The following is a 17,973-nucleotide window of genomic DNA, read 5'->3' on the forward strand; positions in this document are numbered from 1 at the left end:
AGCGTGGCTTGTGGCAGCGGTGGACATGAAGGTGCCACTGGCGGCGCTGCAAAACTCTGTGATTGTGTCGCTGGTGGGGGTGCAAGGCTGGCTGCCTCCTGTGGGGGCATGGGGTATGAGGGCCCCCCGCCCCACTGGGGGTTGACATAAATGAGCCGCTTCGCATTCGCAGCGGGAGGAGGCTGAGTGCGGCCAGTGTGCCCCTTCCCTTTCCCGTTTCCCTGAGGCCGGGACCTGCAGTCCTTAGCGAAATGCCCCTTCTTCCCACAGCTCCAGCAGGGCCCTCTCGGGCGTGCTTGAGATGGGGGCACCGCCGTGGACTGCGGTGCCGGCTGGGGACAGCTCACGGCGATGTGGCCTGCCTGACCGCACTTGAAGCACGCCATGGCACTGGTTAGGGTGTGAACGGCTGCCTGGACGGGTGTTAGGTGTTCTTCTCTTACGACGTGCCTGATCATATCGGCTAGGCTGGCTCCGGCTGGCAGGGAGCGCAGGATGTCCTTGGTGACGGAGTTGCATTGCTGGCGCAAGCAGTCCGCCACCACGGGACCCTTTGCCTCTGCAGGCAGGGTAGAGGAGTCTACTGCTGCCTGCAGGCGGTCTACGAACTGCGTGAAGCTTTCGCTCTCTGCCTGTCTTATAGTGGACCACGGTGACGGCTTGGCCACGACCAGAGAGGCAGCCCGAATAGCCTCCCTAGCAGCTCGAGTGGTGGCCCTGACTTCCTCGGCCCGCATCTGTGCGGCTTGTTGCTGAGGCGTAACCATCTCGTCATGCTTCCCCAGCAGCCTGGATAGGCTCGAACCATGCAGTGGCTGCCCCACCCCAGAAGCCTGGGTTAGAGCCCTCGTACAATTGTCTTCCCATTCCTGTTTAAACACGATCATTCCCGCACCACCGAGTATCATACGACTTATCTGTTTGATATCAAAGGGGAGCAAGTCGTCATTACCAAAGAGGCCGTCCACGAGGGTGGAGACCATAGCCGAGTTGATCCCTTTCTCTGAGATTGCTTTGACAATTGCCTGTATGTCTTTGGGGTTTACCGGATTATATACCCGTTGTTGGTTTCCCTCGGGTCCGGTGATCCTCACCGGGAAGGCTTTTACTGCCCCGGAAGGAGCCCACTTTGCACAAGCTATCTTTATTCTAGCCCAGTCGGTAAACTGGGCTGGTTCGCGTTGTGATTGCCTTTCGATGTGGCTTAAGGCTTTATTCGCTTTTGTTTCAAACCGCGTTAGCTCCGCTTTTTCCGTTTCTGAGTCCCCATTAGCGTCCGTCAGCTCTCCCGAGCTGTCGGAGCTGGTGGAGCTCGGCTCAGAGCCGGAAGTCGAGTGCCAGCACGTTTCCGGGTCCCGGTGCTTTTTCATGCAGCTCCGGCCCCGTCCCTCCCCCTCCCTTCGGGGGTGGTGCCGTTCCCGCCCCCTGGGCTTGCCCTGCCGCCCGCAGGGGGAGGTCTCTCCCTTAGATGGTAGCGGCGTTGAGCATGACTCCTGATTGGGCATGCTCTCTCTGCTGCCCCCCTCCTCCTCCTTTCCTCGTGGCTGCGCACTAGCGAGAATCCGGGTATTTGGGGTCTTCCCGCAGGGAGCATGCGCGCCCCGCCCATCTTCTCGGTCGCCGGCGCCATGTTCGGCGGGGTAGGGCGGCGGTGGCGGCGCCGCTCGTCCCTCAGCGTCTCTGGCTTCCCTCGCCAATTTCTCCCAAAAGGATTGCGCACGCTGCCGCGCCCCCGGCGCCGAGTCGCCGATCCGCGGTGAAGGGACGTACGGGGGGTCCGCGAGTTTTTCGGGAAGCCCCGCGGGGGGGGTTGGGCTCGGGCTCGGGGAGGGGGGGAACGCGCCCGATCCCCCCGGGTCCCCGCTCCCGGGTACCTTGCTGTCGGGGGCGGTTTGCGTTGCCGCTCCTACCCCCGGTTTGGGTGTAGCTAATAAACATGCGCTTGCCGCGCTCCATGTTTCTTGTTCCTCTAACGCCTCGTGCAGAGCCCACTCGACTTTTCCCCAAGCCTTGAGGCTTTTCCCGCTGCCTGAGGTTTTTGTTTCCTCGGCTAATGCGGCCGTACATCTCCCCCACACCTCCGGGTGTAATATGTCCACGGGACATTCAATCGTCCTGAGCTTGAGGAGTCTCGCAATAGCGAGGTAAAAATCCTTGAGCTTACACTTAATTCCCCACTGCTTATAAATTGAACTCACGACCTTCGCGATGGCCTCCATGTGGATCGCTGGTCCGGGGACGTCTCCCCCGCCTAGAATCGGCTTGGCTGTTCTGGCCGCTGTCTCTCGTCCAGGAGATTCCCGCTACCCGAGGGTTTCTCTTCTCCCTTTCCACTCCCGGGTTTCGGCACCATATGTTGCCTTCTGATGAGAAGGCGGGCGACCTGGTTTCAAGACACAGCACGGCAACCCGACCTCCCCCAGGTCACTCGGGCCACAGACATGCACAGACACCAATGTGGCGGATGGTCAAATGGCGTTTATTATCTTATCTCATGGGGTTAAATAGTCAAGGGGGCTTCACTACGTCAGAAGGGGATGGTGGGTCTGGTTGGGGTTAGTAAGGAGTGGAAAACTACTGAGTTAGGAGGGGCTGCATGCTTTAGGGGTAATTGATTAACTATAGCAGGAAGAAGGGGGGAAGGGTCTAGCTTTCCGTCACATCCCGAGATCTTCCGTTCGCCTGTCCCTATCTACCACAAGACAGCTAAAGAGGCAGCTTTAGGAAAAGAAGAGCGGCTATTTAAAATAGAAAACCTAAGAGTAATAGATGGGGAAGAGATTCCAATATTCACAGAACAAGAGCAAGAAGAATTGCAAAAACAAGGGGGCGTTAAGGATGAATTTGGGAAATGGACAATGCCTGATGGGAAGCAAGTATTGAATAAAAATCTATCTCGGAAAATCCTAGAAATTCTGCATGCCTCTATGCATTGGGGAACTCAAGCACTGTGTGATCACTTCTTAAGAACATATGTGCGGATTGGGTTATTTGGGCTAGCAAAAGCTATAACAAAGGATTGTATGACTTGTCAGAAAAGAAATAATAAAATAATGAAGAAAGTACCTGTAGGGGGAAGAGAATTAGCTAAAAGGCCTTTTCAGAATATACAAATTGACTTCACTGAATTTCCTCAAGTACAGAGGTTTAAATATTTATTAGTTATCATCGATCACCTTACCCATTGGATAGAGGCTTTTCCAACAGTAAAAGCAACTGCGGAAACTGTTAGTAAAATTCTACTTGAACAAATTATCCCATGTTATGTTATAGTGAATACAATAGATTCAGACAGAGGGCCTCATTTTACTGCTAGAATTTTACAAAATGTAATCAAAACCCTTGGTATGACTTGGAAGTTGCATACTCCTTGGAGGCCCCAAAGCTCAGGAAGAGTAGAGCGAGCTAACCAGACCCTGAAAATTACACTTGCCAAGCTAGTAGATGAAACAAATATTAATTGGATCAAATGCCTCCCATTAGCCCTGATGAGAGTGAGAATAAAGCCTAGATCTGATGTGGGTATTTCCCCTTATGAACTGATGTTTGGACTCCCATTTTTGACCACCTCACATTGCATGGGGACATGCGAAGGAGATAAAGGTGTGAAAATTCACCTAAAAACAATTGCAAAAACATTAGAAGAGTTAAGAAGAAATGGCTATCTCCCGCAAAGTACTCCTATTGATTTTAAAATCCATAAATATCAAGCAGGAGATTGGGTATTAAATAGATCGTGGAAAGAACAGCCGTTAACCCCCAGATGGGAAGGCCCGTACCAAGTTTCATTGACTACCAAAACTGCAAAAAGAACACGAGAGAAAGGGTGGACCCATGTTACCAGGGTCAAAAGTCCAGTTCCGGCTCCCACAGAATAGACTATGGGAAATTCAACTAATGTCAAGCAGCACCTCTTGTTTTTATAAGTGTTGTTCTAATGTTGTAATTTGTGAACTGTTATTTAAAGATATTGTTTATCAACCTGTTGTTTAATATCCTATTTAAATCCAGTATTAGTGTAAAAGTTAAGATAAAGAGTTATATGAATATTTATTGTCATATTTATTCAAGTGTTACTATTGAAAATATTTGTTGAAGTTAGAAAAGCATCTCTTTGATTTTAAGAAGTAAAAGTAAAACATTCAACTAATGGCAACTAATTACAATTTCTGGTATTTCTCATTACAGAATCAGTGACAAGAAGTCTCCATAAGATAGAGCATTCGCCCACCATAGTAGTGATCTGACCCTAAAACGGAAAAAATAACAAGTCGACACAGGGAAAGAGTGGAGTGAGACGTGGATACCGGTAAGAACGTAAGCACAGGGGGCAAGCCCAGATCAGGTGACAGTGCTCTTACCATCCGAAGCTGACTAAGGACCATGAGAATCAAGAGAGTAACCTGTACTGGACCCCTGTGGGGGTTGATAGCAATAATGACTGTGAGTCTCCAGGAGAGCTCACCAAACTCCTGTGATAAGTGCTATCATGCTGTCTATACCGGAAATGCGCGAAGCGCAGTTCTCAGATTCCACACTAATCTTAACCCTGAGTGTGTTGACTTGTCACAATTACAAACCTGTGTAGAAGATGGAAAAACCTATTGGCTATTTGAAAATGGAGGGACCCCTAAACAGAAACTAGTGGGGGAATGCCCTACAAGGGAGAAATGGTTATGCACTGACAAGAAACCAGGGAATAAGGTCATTAAAGGATTGGACTTAATAAAAGAAAAAGAAATAAAAAGGGTGAATAAACCAGGGGTAGAAACAAAATTACCGAATGGAAAGAATTTGTTTTCAGATCTAGTAGAAAGAATCAGCCATGAGTTCAACGTATCGAATATACGCTGGATATGTGGGGATACCAGGAGGTCAGAAATATGGCCCTGGGAAGGAATCGCACTCAGCCCTCAAGAAACTCTAAAAGCGATGAAAAACCTAGATAGAGATCGAAAACCAGACATCTGGAATGCAGAAGTTTGGAACTTAAAGTCCGAGGTAATCGGGGAAGAATGTATATGGAGAAAAGGACTGAAATTTCTTTCCTATGTAGGTGAACTGTCTTGTAAAAGGTATCTAACTACTAATGATACCCATGAGTGGTGGATTCCCCAGAGTAAACATCTGTATTGGGCACAAAAACAAAAGCCAGGCTCAAACTGTTCATATATACAAAGAGAACAATTGTAGGAGTGTCTAGCTAAAGAACCGAATCTATTTCAAGACGAACCCTGGTTGTCTAAATTTTGGAACAAAAATGAAGTTAGAAATACCAGATCACTAAAATTCTGGAAAGGCCCGAAAGGATTGTTTTGGATTTGTGGAAAGATGGCATATGTGATGCTACCAAAAGACTGGAAGGGCAGTTGTACATTAGGTGTAATAAGAGTGTCATTCTTTTTACTTCCAAAAGATGACCATCCAGATTTAGGGGTACCCCTCTATGATGAATTAAAACGTCAAAAGAGATATCTAATTGGAGGAACCCAGAGCTGGGGAGACGAAGAGTGGCCCCCAGAGAGAATTATTGAAACCTATGGCCCTGCCACCTGGGCACAGGACAGTTCATGGGGGTATAGAACCCCCATTTATATGTTGAACAGAATTATAAGGTTACAAGCACTTCTAGAAATAATTTCTAATGAGACAGCTTTAGTTTTAGACTTGTTATCAGTACAGAGCCGCCAGATGAGGACTGCCATATATCAGAACCGGCTAGCCTTGGACTACCTGCTGGCCGAAGAAGGAGGGGTATGTGGAAAGTTTAATTCATCTGAATGTTGTCTAGAAATTGACGATCATGGGGACCTAATTAAAAATATAACCACCAGGATTAGAAAACTTGCACATGTACCAGTACAACGATGGACCCCATTGATAAAAGCTAATTGGTGGGATAACATCTGGAATGGAGAATGGTGGAAAAAGATACTGCTTATAGTGGGGGGGGGTTGGGGGGGGACTCATAAATTTAATTTTCCTTCCTTGTTTAATACCTTGTCTTATCAGAATGATTAATAACATTGTCCAGACTTCTCTTGAAGGGTTAACAGATGAGAAAATTATGATGATGAAAGAAAACCAAGACGGAAAAGGAACAGAGAGCGCAAAAGAGATGTATGAGAAATACCAGAAGTTAAGAGAATTTTACCGAAAGTATGAAAGTCCAGTTTGATAAGTTAAGGCTGATGCGGGCCAAGCCCGATCAAAGAATTAGAGGGACTATTGTTATGAACAAAAATAAAATTTAAACCTTTGGGGAACGTAGTTGACAATAGTTAAATGTTGTTACAAAGTTAAATGTTGTTAATACCAGTAACAAAGTGTGATTAGTTCTATGAAAACCCAGTAGTGTGGTTCATGTATAAAGGGGGAGTGGAACCAGGGAGGAGATGGGGTGCCAATCTTTGAGCAGGGGCAGAGAAACTTCCAGGAGTATTCCATCATAGAACACAACCACAACTTGGATCAAGATTGGAAGAGAGACCAACCAATGGGAGGTGAGAATTCCAAAATGATTGGCCAAGACTGCACCAACTTATAAGTCAATCAGCAACGGAGAAATAGACCTGTCACAGCACGGATCCTGATCGCCCCAATCAGGAGACAAGAGAGAGACTTGAAAAGGCCTGGGGTGTCTAACTCCCGCGTCTTTCCTGGGAGCCGCTTTCCCTGGAAACACCCCTAGGTTACAATTACTAAGCTGTTGAAACAGTATCTGGACCAGCCCGAGGTTTTTGCTTCCAGTTGTTCATTTTGTAATAAACAAGCTTACTTCTTTAATCAACATGCCTCCTTTTTGTTAGTTTAAAGTTTCTTTCTAAGCCTGTTTGCAACATGTACTGTGGACTATGGAGAGGATCTTGCAAAAGAATTTGCATCAGGATAAAGAGAAGGGGAGGATGAAACAAGGCCTTTGCTTGACATAAGCACAAGCAATTCACAGAAGTAAACGAGTACTTAGCACAGATATACATAACTACTGAGCACCAGTTAGCATAAGGAAAAGCTGGAGGGCCAAACCTGACAGGAGAGTGACTTGACAAAAAGCTTTAGACATAGTCTACCAGAAGAACTAAGGGCAAGTACGGAATCAGCCCTGTGCAGGGAAACCATGAGGAGGAAGTGCTGCTTTAGGGCATGGACACTGCTCCTGGACAGAGCCTGAGCATTAGCTTCGAGGACAGGAATCTGACAGAATGTATTTCTAACCTCCTGCCTATCGAATCACCGCAGCAGGGTAAAGATGGATGGTATTTTTGATACAATTCCTACATAAACGCACTGAAATTGATACATGGCAGAGAAGCATGTTAGTGGGGTGCAGCCCCCTGCCCTCCCGCCAGATCAATAAAAGGGCTTTTAGGGGACAATGCATTTGTCTGCTGATTACTTTGAATTAGGGAGGCCCCTCAGGACTGCAGTATCCTGAGGGAACACCATTGGCCTTGACCTGTAGGCACCTGCAAAAGCTTAAAGTCAGCTGCCTCAGCTTTCAGAGCCTCTCTGGGCCAGCATCCTGACGTGGATGCAGGACTGCTGCCAGGCACTGCTGGGACCCAGCGGGACAGGACCAGCTGTCTCGTGTCCACGTAGCACCCCTGACACAGCCAGGGCCGTCCCGAAAGCAGACAGACGCTCCCGTGTCAGCAGAGAGGAGCAAGGAGCACTGGGCTCCTCTCAGCTGGGCTCACCACTGTGCTCCAGTGGGAGGGGCAGACAAGCCACCCACCTTCAGGGCATCCCCTGCATCAAAAGGACATGCATTTTGGCCTTTTTGTCCCTTCACCCCAGAAGCAGGCCTGACATCTCCTCCTCTGGAGTTTTTCCAGTTCTGATGTCATCTCACGCTTGGCCAGCGCCTGAGATGAGCCGCAATGGCTTGTGATACCACTTGCATGCCAAGCACAGCTCCATTGTCTATTGTTCCTCTTTCACAGGTTAACTTCCCTTCGATTGACCAACCCATTGTTTCTTTTAAGGGTCAAATTCACAGTAATTTCACAATAAGGTTTCCTTCATTGTCTGTTCTTCATTACCTGCCTTATGTGCACAACAGCAGACCAAATATGGCGGGGCCTTAGACACGATTTCAGTCCCTGACACACAGGCTCCTTGTCCCACTGCCGGCCTTCCATGTGCTCAGCAAGATCTGCAACTCCACAGTGTTGTGGAACTGCACCCTCAGCACAGGCACCTTTCCAGCCTGATCTGCCCTCGTTGCTCTGTGCGTGTGCACAAAACACGGCGTGGAAGAGAATGGCAGCAGGGGCCTGTGTGTCCAAGGGCTCGGGATTTGTGTCACTTCATCTCCACAGAGATGCAGGCAAAGTGAAAAAGCCAAACTGTTTATTAATAGAAGACAAACCAAAGGGATGGGGTGGGAGGGAAAAATGGGATTGGCAGGATCTTAGGGCTAGAGGGAAAGAGCTGTCAACAGGGAGGGAGAGTGGAGGGGAAAAAAGGGGATGGGCAGTGTCTGGGGGCTGGAGGGAAGGAGCTATCTATAAGCAGGGAGAGGGCTGAAGCCCTGCAGGTTTCCCACAGGGTCAGCTGTGCCAATCATCAGCTGTGCCTGGAGCTCCAGCTGGTCTCTTCTGGTCTCAAGGTAGTCTCATCTTCCATGGCATTTGGAGGCCTGATGCAGACACTGGTTCCTCTGAGCCACTTCTGCAGCTCTTTCACTGAATGTATCATGAACTACTATGTTTGTCTGGGAAGCACTGTCATCTCTCCACAGGGCTTGAAGGGCTGGAAGAGAGAGGGACAGAGCCCCGGTTAGAGCCAGGATCTGTGGGAATCCTAGCAGACCTTCCTGCGAGGTCCATCCCACCCAGCTCTAGCCATGGCCACAAGAAAAAGGGGTGTTAACTGGATCAGCCTCCCATGAGTCTGACCCTCCGAGATCCTGAAATCTCTCTGTGCTCTGCCCATGCCAACTCCCATCCACACAAGGAGCAAAGCCCACCACAGCAAAAACAGGGATTGCAGCTCCCTGCCCAAGCATCGCACCTCTCCCGCCAGCCCCCGCTGTCACTCCGCAGCCCTCACTCACCCTGACTGAGGGCATGGAGCTTTCCCTGCTGCCCCCTCGAGCTGCGCTCGGCCATCCCTGTGAACACAGAGCCTGTCACGGCCCAGCGGCACAGCTCCCTGCCAGCGGCGCTGCCAGCCCAGTGGCCACACGGCCTCGTGGCCTGGCAGGGCTCAGCCCGGGCCCTTGCCGCACGCTGCCGCCCAAGGGCACGGCTGCCGGAGGGTGACAGCAGCGCCCAGGCCAGGCAGGGCTCCGTGGCGCCGGGCCCGGATGGCGCTGCTGGGGCAGCAGGCGGGGCTGGGGCCGAGCTGCGGCGGGGCGGGGAGGGAGCCCGGGCTCCTGGCTCACCCATGAACCTGACGGCCACCTCTCGCAGGGGCTCCTGTGGGCTCTGCAGGTAGGGCTGGGCCCGGCGCAGGTGCTCGGCCGCTCGGCTCCTGTCCTCTGCCAGCTGGAGAGAGTGGCAGGAGGGAAGGGTTGGCACGAGCTCAGCCCCTGGGCCGGGCGCTCGCTGCGCCCAGCCCCGGCCTCCCCTGCCCGCACAGCCCTGAGGCCCGGCCAGCAGCCGCTGGCGCCGGGCTCTGGAGGGGGCAGAGGGCCGGCTGCTGCCCGGGGAGCCGCGGTGCCACCCCGCAGCCCCACCGGGCCGGGGCTCCATCGGCACCCGGCTGGGACCCACAGGAGCCTGGAGAAGGGCCCACATGGCCTCTGGCTGCAGCAGCGGGCAGGGGCACAGCTGCCAGCCCACACACTGAGCATCGCGCTCAGGGGGCTTCTCTAGCCTGAGCCTGGGCCTTCCAGGCCATCCTTACCAGGACCTCAGCAAACTTCCACAGATGCTCTTTCTCCAGCAGCTGCATGAGATTTCTCCTCTTCAGAAACTTGGCTGCACAATGCAGCGTTTCCCGAGAGGCCTGGAGAGCAGCAGAGACCCCGAGATGGCCCCACAGCCCAGGCCACAAGACCTGTGTCCCTGTGCCAAGGCCTGGAGGAGGCTGCAGCCCGCCAGGCGCCAGGGCAGGAGGCAGCCGAGCCCCCTCCCAGCATCATAGAAATGCTCACCTTTGCCACATGCCAGTTCTCATCATGACAGTAGATGAAAAGTGTGTCCAGGCTCTTGTTCACAATTGTCTCCAGGGACTTTTTTCCCTCATCCACTACCAAGTCCATCACCTTACAGAAGAGTTGAATGGAGAGCAACTGCACATGGCTATTGTCCTAGAGGAAAGGAAAAGACCTACACCAGGTACTCCAGGCCCACCTGGGCAAAGGCCTGAAAATCCACAGGGCAAAAAGTTTCTGGGAAGCACCCGATGCCTGTGGATGCAGAACCTTACGTGGTCAAAGAGCAGCAGGAGAGCCTCAGCCAGCTTCGGGGCAGTGGTGCTGGATACCAGGATGTCTTTGTGCTGGAGCACATTTGTGAACACATGGAGGCTCATGCTGACCACCTCTCTATCTTCATCCCCCAGCAGCCCCAGAAGGCTTTGAGACACGCTGTACATTCTTCTGGCCTAGGTGGAACACAAGGCTGTGCTGGGAAGCCATGGACGGCTGCACGGCCAGCAGCGCCCTGGCACTGCAACGCCACCCTGCTGCTGCAGGGCCCACAGGCCAAAGGCCTGTCCCAAAGCACTGGGGCAGGTGAGGCAGGAGAGCTGGGAGCAGCTGCCTCAGCTCCTGAAGCCCTGCCAGCCCAAGGGGCTGCTTTGCCCGGCGCAGCTTCAGCCGCTGCCCCCTTCTCACCATCGAGGGATCCTTGCTGGGCACCACGAGGCCTCTGAGCGCCAGGCGACGCCTCTGACTGCATTCACTCTGGAGGTACCTTGACATGATCTTCATGACGTTGCCACCACATTTACTCATGTCCAGGCGCTCGAGGACCTGAAAGGCACAGGGCAGTGACAGGGGACCCGGCCGGCAGGAGCCCAGAAGCGCACAGGGCTGGGCCCAGGCAGCAGCACAGGGCGTGGGCACTGTCCTGGCAGCTGTGGCTACGAGAGGGCAGAGAGCTGGGAGGCAGCTCAGCGAGACAGCACTGGCCAACAGGCTCACCTCCACAAGGAATGCCAGGAAGGGAAGATCCCAGCACGGCTCCTCCCTGCTGAGCTGCCGGAGCAAGTGGAGTGTGATGCGAGAACATAAAGGGATCAAAACACGGAGCATCTCCCTGGCAGGGGGAAAAAGACACCAAAGCCCTGAGGTGGGGAGACCAAAGCTCTCCCAGCACTGATTCACAGAGCTCTGGTCTTTCCCCAGCATCCCTGGAGGGGATGTGAGCACTTGGAGAGGCAGCCCCTTCTGGGCACCCTCCTCTCCCAGCCTTTTCCAGTCTCCTTGGCCATCCCTCACTGACGAGGCCCTCTGGCCCATGAGCACAGGGACTGTGTGGGGCACAGGGCACAAATGCTGGGGGCAGTGGGCAGAAGGGGGTCTCACCTGGCCAGCAGACCCACGGCATAGTGCTGGGTGTGAGCACACAGCATCATGTCCCAGCACCCCTTGCGCTCCATAGCCACCACCACATGGTCACACTGCAGTCGGTAGAGCAGAGCCTTCATGGCCTGCACTGCAAACCTGTGTGCAGAGCAAAGCCCGGGTCACACTGGGAGCACTGCCGCTGGCCACAGGGTCACGGGAAGGACAGGAGGACCGGGACCTGTTGGGCTCATAGGGAAGGCGGTGTTTCGCCTGGCATGCACTCCAGAAGTTATCAACTTCCTCTGGTGGCATCTGCTGTGTGGTGATGACAACATGGGAGAGCAGAGCCACAAACAGTTGCCCAGAATAAGGGATCATGGCCTTGTTGCACTCAGGCACAATCACCCAGATCACCAGAGTTGCCTGCAAAAGAAGCAGCCCAAGGCAGCGCTCAGTGCCAAGGTGTCCATGGGGCAGGGCCCAAGGGCAGAGGCAGGGGGAGCAGCGGGCCTGGTGCCCCCTGAGCCTGCCCCTAGGCCAGGTTTCAGCCCAGCGCCTGAGGCATGGAGAGGATGGAGAGCTGCTGGAGAGGCGACCTGGGGCTGAGCAAAGGCCCAGAAACTCACAGCCAGGGCAAAAAGGTCCTTGTTGTCCCCATCGGAGGTGCACATTCTGTGCAGAGGCCAGTCCTCCATCACACAGAGCAGTGTTGGCAGCGCTTTCTCCAGTGCTGGTCCCGATGAGCCTATGGCTCTCCACATCTTTGCAGCAGCTCTGTGGGATGGCAGCTCTGTGTCAGGGGCATCTCAGTCACAGCACCATGCCCTGTGCAGCTGTGGGGGCCCAGGTGACAGAGACCTGGTGCCCTGAAGGGCAGGGGGGGAGCATTGGCAGCAGGCTCAGGAAACAGAGGGGCCCGAGGGTCCTGGGCCTCTCTGCCTGTCTGGCAGAGACCATTGGACAGGCTGTGCAGGGCCACGGGCCCTAAAGGCTGCTGAGCCCTGAGCTCTCAAGGCTCGTGGGCCCCGTACCTGTCACACGTTGGGGCACAGCGCAGGAGGGTCAGCACCACGTCAGCAGGGTGTTCTTCTGCCAGCCTCACAATGTCCGTTTGCAGCCTGGCATCCACAGAGACGTGGGACATGAGACTCTGGTGGATGTTCTTCACCTTGGCTGGCACCTGGAGGAGGCATGGGGGAGACTTGGAGCGCTGTCCAAAGGAACAACTTCCCCAGCTTCCCCCAAGAAGTGCTTCTGTTCCCACCACACTGTGCTGGCCTCAAAGGCTGAGGGGGCCCAGAGACCATGGCTTGAGGGGACACACCATCCTGGGAGGCCTCCAGGTGTGGACCCAGGCTGCTTACCTGCTGCTGCTGGTGAGAAGAAACACAAGGCTCCTTGAAATAGTCAAATATGAGTTCCTGACTCAGAATGGGAGTGGGCGTGGTGTCAGTATTTGAAAGGCCCTGAGTCTCTACGCTGTTGGCGTTTGTGATGGCCACATCCTCAGTCACTGCCATGTCAGCCTTTGCCTTGTGATCGTTCATTGCAGCCTCAGAGTCTTCTGAGTGCTCCAGTGAATCTGGGCTGGTGCCAGCAGTTGTGATGCCCTGAATCTCTTCATTGTCGCTGCTGGTGATGGCCACGTCCTCAGTCATTGATGTGAGAAGAGCCTTTGCCCAGGTTTCAGTCACTGAGGTGTCAGAGTCTTCTGAGCGCTCAGCCAAATCTGGGCTGCCATCGGGCTCTGCCTGGAGCTCGGTCAGCCCCGAGTCAGGCTCGGCTGTGCCCTCAGCTGCTGTGCTGCCGGTCTTTCTAAGCCGAATGCGCAGGAACTGCCGGAACATCTGCAGGAGAAGAAAGGATAGGGAAGCCCGGGATGTTCCATGGAGTGCTCCAAGCGTGGTGCTGGGCTGAGCAGTGACAGCAGACCCAGCCCAGGTGGGGATGGCTGCTGGTACCTTCAGGCTTTTGCGGAAGCGGCCACGGGCGAGTTCCTGCTCTTGTGTCCTGTCCAGGGCTGCATCTGGCAAAGAGCGAGCGCAGCCAGAGCTGAGGGGCTGCGGGAGAGGCCGGAGAACACAGCCCAGCCCTGCGCTCCCCAGGCAGGGACAGCCCCAGGATGCCCCAGGGGATGGAGCATGGCCACTGCAGGGTGTCTGCCCGGCCCCTCCTCCGTCCTGTCCATGGGCCTGTCCCCAGTGGATGGGATGGGATGGGATGGGATGGGATGGGATGGGATGGGATGGGATGGGATGGGATGGGATGGGGCCAAGCTGACTGCAGCCATCAGCCCTGTGGCCCAGCTCTGCCACTCACCATCCTGCAGTGTCTGGAACTGTTCCGCTTCTTCATGCTGTTGTGCTGGGTCAGCTCCAGGGTGTTTCTTTTTTTTCCCCCTAACATTGAACACACTGAGAAATCTGCCTGCCATGCCAGAGTCTGGCCTTGAGGGCACCTTGAAGGAAGATGGAAGGGTGAAGTTCTGAGTCAACAAGTCGTGTAGTTGTGCCTTGAAGGCGTCTGAGGCAGAGAAACCCCAGGACGGCTGCAGGACAGCAAGTCCTGCACCTTGGTCTTGAGGGCTCCTGCCACAATGACAGGAGACTCCTCGTAAGGCTTGTGGTCACCAATTCCCTCAGTCTGGCCTCGCGGGCACCTGCAAAAGAAAAGCCTCGGGAAGGCCACAGGCTGCCAAGTCCCGCAGTCCTGCCACGAGGTCACCTGCAGGAATAACGCCTCAGAAAAGCTCCGGGTCAGACACGAACGAGCGCGCTGTGCGAGGGCTCCTCATGGCACCGCTCTGTCCTGTCCTGTCCCGTCGCCTGCTCCGAGCACTGTGGCGTGCTCTTGTCACCACCAGCTCCTATGTCACCACGTGTCACAAAGGGAGGGTTCTTGGACACCCTGGCCTGTTCCATGACACGGTGACCGTGCTGCAGCATGTCACAAAGGGCCCTTGCACACACTGCCACCTGCCCTGGGACCGCCCCCAGCCCCACCCAAAGTGGCCCAGGCTGGAAGGAATCCCTGGCCCCAAGTGTCTAAGACTGCCCAACAGGATCTTTAGGAACAACACAAACCATCAGCAAACCCTGCCATGCTCTGTGGGATTAAGTCGTTCCAAAATTTGCAAACTTCTCAAATTAATAGCGATTGTTGGAGAATGTGAATGATTTGGAAGTTTGTTCCCACCTAAAAGCAGCAACTCCTTTGCCTTAACACATTCCATTGGAAGTCCCTTTTGAAACATAGCACTATACAGAGGCAAAAAGAAGGCCATTCTTTGGTGTGCAAATGGTTTTCGATGAAGGGATGATAATATCGCAATTCTCTTAAGGAATAAAAGCTCTCAAGGAATGAAAGTCCACTCAGTCTTACAAAAGTAGCCCAAACAAATGAGTAGATGGACAAAGGGCTCGTCCTCCCCCAGTACAGATATCTAAGTGGCCAATAAAGTACAGCTCTCCCATCTTGTTCCCTGCAGGAGAATCAGGACCATGAAGAGAAATAGTCACAGATATTCCTTCTGGCCTCCGTAAGCAAAGCTGTGCCAAACCACAGATGCTGCATTCAAGCTGACTCAAATTCCAGCCTAGACCTCTCACCTTGCAGACAACTCCTTCCCCAACACGCTCCCCAACACCAACCCCCTGCAAACACCCGCAGAGAAGCCCTCAACAGCCCACCAGGAGCCCCAGCTGTCCCTGTCCCTCCGCAGAGCTTTCCCACCCTCCAGCAGACCCCCTGGTTCCCTGCACGTGCTGTGGGATGGCACTCGGGAGCATCCGCTCCAAGGCCTTCCCTGGCAGCAAGCTCAGGCTGCCAGGCCTATGGATCCTGGCTCATCCTTCCCACCGAGCCTTCCTGTGCACGGCTGTTCCATTGGCACATCTGCGCTCAGCTCGGACTTCTCCACTCAGCCAGGGCTGCTGGGAAAGAATGGAGAGCAGCCTGGCAAGCTCTTTCTCCAGCTCCCCCTTCACCTCTCGGGGGAGGTAGAACATTCCAGAGGAAAGCAACTGGTGCCGCAAGGAGTGGGCGGCATCAGGCAGCTCTGGGGAGGCCCCTCAGGACTTCAGTATCCTGAGGGAACACTGTTGGCCATCCCCTGCGTGTATCTGCAAAAGCTTAAAGTCAGCTGCCTCAGCTTCCAGGGCCTCTCTGGGCCAGCATCCTGACGTGGATGCAGGACTGCTGCCAGGCACTGCTGGGACCCAGCGGGACAGGACCGGCTGTCTCGTGTCCACGTAGCACCCCTGACACAGCCAGGGCCGTCCCGAAAGCAGACAGACGCTCCCGTGTCAGCAGAGAGGAGCAAGGAGCACTGGGCTCCTCTCAGGGTATCTCAGCTGGGCTCGCTCCACAACACGCCCCCATTTTAAGGCCTGCTGATGCCCAGCTGCCAGAAATGCCTCCCTTGTGCTCTCCAAGATGCACAGGGAGAGCCAATGAGCAGGACACTTGGGGAGGCAAACCTTCCAAGCCTTTCTGAGGCCAGGGACACACCAAGATCAGCCAAGACTCTCCACGCTGCCTGGCCCACCCAGCCCAGCTCTGGGCTGGCCCTGGGCCACAGCAGCTCCCACCAAGCAGGAGGCAAATGCATATTGCCAAGAGTCGAAACACAGCTGTCTTGGTTTGGAAAGACAGGTGTCTGCTAAGGAAGGCGGGAGCCTCCCCTGAAATGGAAAAATGTAGACCTCTTCCCTCTGAATTGTTAGAAGTTTGAAATTAAGGGGGGCTCTTGTGCAAAAATATGGGAGCAGGAATAACAGTTCTTTATTAGGGAAGAAATTAAAAGATAAAATAAACAATGCAGTGAACTAAAACAACACGGACAGAGTCAGAGTACAACCTGACACCCTGTTGGTCAGGTTGTTGGTTGCAGTGCAATTGGAATTGTGGCTGCAGTCCTCCTGGAGTGTCAGGTGTGGTTCTGTTGGAGTAGTGATCTTGTAGAAAAGGGTGCAGTCTTCCTCTGAAGAGGCAGTGGAAGAGGCAGCTGTTCCTCTGGGAAAATCCAGCGCAAAAAAGCTGTGCTCCTGAGCCAGAATTTCAAGCCTATATTTGCTGGTAGGAATGCTTGGCTCCTCCCTCTGGCCAGAGCCTCTCCCAATGGGATGTTACAGTTCTTATCAGTCATGCAGTGACACTCAATGGCCCCTTATCAGCAGATGTCTCCCCATAAGGAAGGATTGATTGTGGAAAGAGATAAGGAACAAGTGCCCGCTTAACACAAGACAACTGCCATACAGATGGCAAATAGAATACATCTTGCTTTTTCCAGTCTGGGACAACAGCAGCCAGGGAAGATGTGAAATGTGAGTGTGTAAAGGCCTTTGAATTCACAGCTCCCAGAGAGAGCTTTGGGGCTCACAGCGGGATAGAGATGGTTCTGCTCACACCTCTGTCCAAAGGGGGATAACACATCCTGCTGCAGGTGCTTGGGTTGTTCTCTGCAGCTCCAGGTGGATGCCAAAGCTGCTCTTCACAGCCTTCTTCCTGCCTCTCTGCCAAGTGCAATGGGCCTTCAAGGACTGAAAGGAGCACAGAGAGCCAAAGGGGGACACTTGCAGCTGCCTCACTGGGAGCTCCCTGGGGAAGCACTTTCCTTGAGAAGCAAGCCCCCTTCCTCCAAAGGCGGTTCCCTAAATGCGCAGCTTTTCTGGGGAACACCAACACAGCCTTAAGAAACGCTGGCAAGGCTGAAGGAGTTCAGGTCCTTTCAGGACAGGCACTCCAGCTCTAGCTCGTATTCCCCCCAAGTGCGTTTCCAGGTGGAGGTTCAGAGGTGCAGCCCCAGGCCCTCTACCAACACAAGCTGCCTGCTGCCTCTTCACCTGCCTCAACTCCTGCCTGCGTTCATGGCACCAAAACCAGGCTGTTCCCGGCCACAGACCAGAGCCCTGTTCCCGCAGGACGCTCTTGCCAGCACCTTCCAGGACTCTCCGCTCTGCACGCAGCGCTTTTCATGCCCGCTCCCAACAGGCTTTGGAAGGCAGAGCACAACCTGGCTGCCTCTGCCAGCAGCACACCCCAAACACAGGCGGAGGAAGAAGTAGCAGGGGCTGTTTTGCGGCCATGCCCAAGAGAAACGGGAAGGGTGCCCTCCCTGTGGGCTCACTTGGTTGGCTTTCTGACTGGCTCTGAGCCTGGGGCTGCCATTCCTCACCTGTGGGGACCAGAACCACACCCGGGATCCCGGCACTGCCTGACAGCGCTCCGGGCACTGGCACGGTCGCGCATCCGAGTCCCGGGCACCGCCCTGCTGCTTCATTTGATTTGATCTTAGGCACACCCAAAGCCGCCTGTTAAGCCCGGCTGGTCGCTGGTTCTGTCCTCTTCCTCATCCTGTGCAGGGATGGAGCACTGCTGAGCTTTCAGGAAGCTATTCTTCATAACTTCCAGCATTCCAAGCTCCCTTGACCTCCGTGGATGCTTGCCATGGAATCCCTCACAGCTGGGTTCATCCTCAGGTTGGCTCTTCCGAATTCCAGGGGCTCCAGGGT

General features: G+C 53.9%; 1 protein-coding gene across 1 annotated transcript; it reads right to left on the reverse strand.

The window, feature by feature from the left end:
• Window positions 1–8,335: 8,335 nt before the first annotated feature.
• On the reverse strand, window positions 8,336–12,212 carry LOC128809738 (maestro heat-like repeat-containing protein family member 6). The gene is made up of 11 exons (XM_053981978.1): window positions 12,088–12,212; window positions 11,700–11,884; window positions 11,480–11,617; window positions 11,096–11,210; window positions 10,787–10,924; window positions 10,378–10,554; window positions 10,103–10,258; window positions 9,853–9,954; window positions 9,389–9,491; window positions 9,059–9,115; window positions 8,336–8,754 (listed from the first exon to the last, which is right to left on the reverse strand). The coding sequence occupies exons 1-11, from the start codon at window positions 12,154–12,156 to the stop codon at window positions 8,618–8,620; spliced, it is 1,377 nt and encodes a 458-aa protein (XP_053837953.1). The 5' UTR covers window positions 12,157–12,212; the 3' UTR covers window positions 8,336–8,617.
• Window positions 12,213–17,973: the final 5,761 nt, after the last annotated feature.

Source organism: Vidua macroura, chromosome 7 (assembly GCF_024509145.1).
Source record: "Vidua macroura isolate BioBank_ID:100142 chromosome 7, ASM2450914v1, whole genome shotgun sequence".
Taxonomy (NCBI): domain Eukaryota; kingdom Metazoa; phylum Chordata; class Aves; order Passeriformes; family Viduidae; genus Vidua; species Vidua macroura.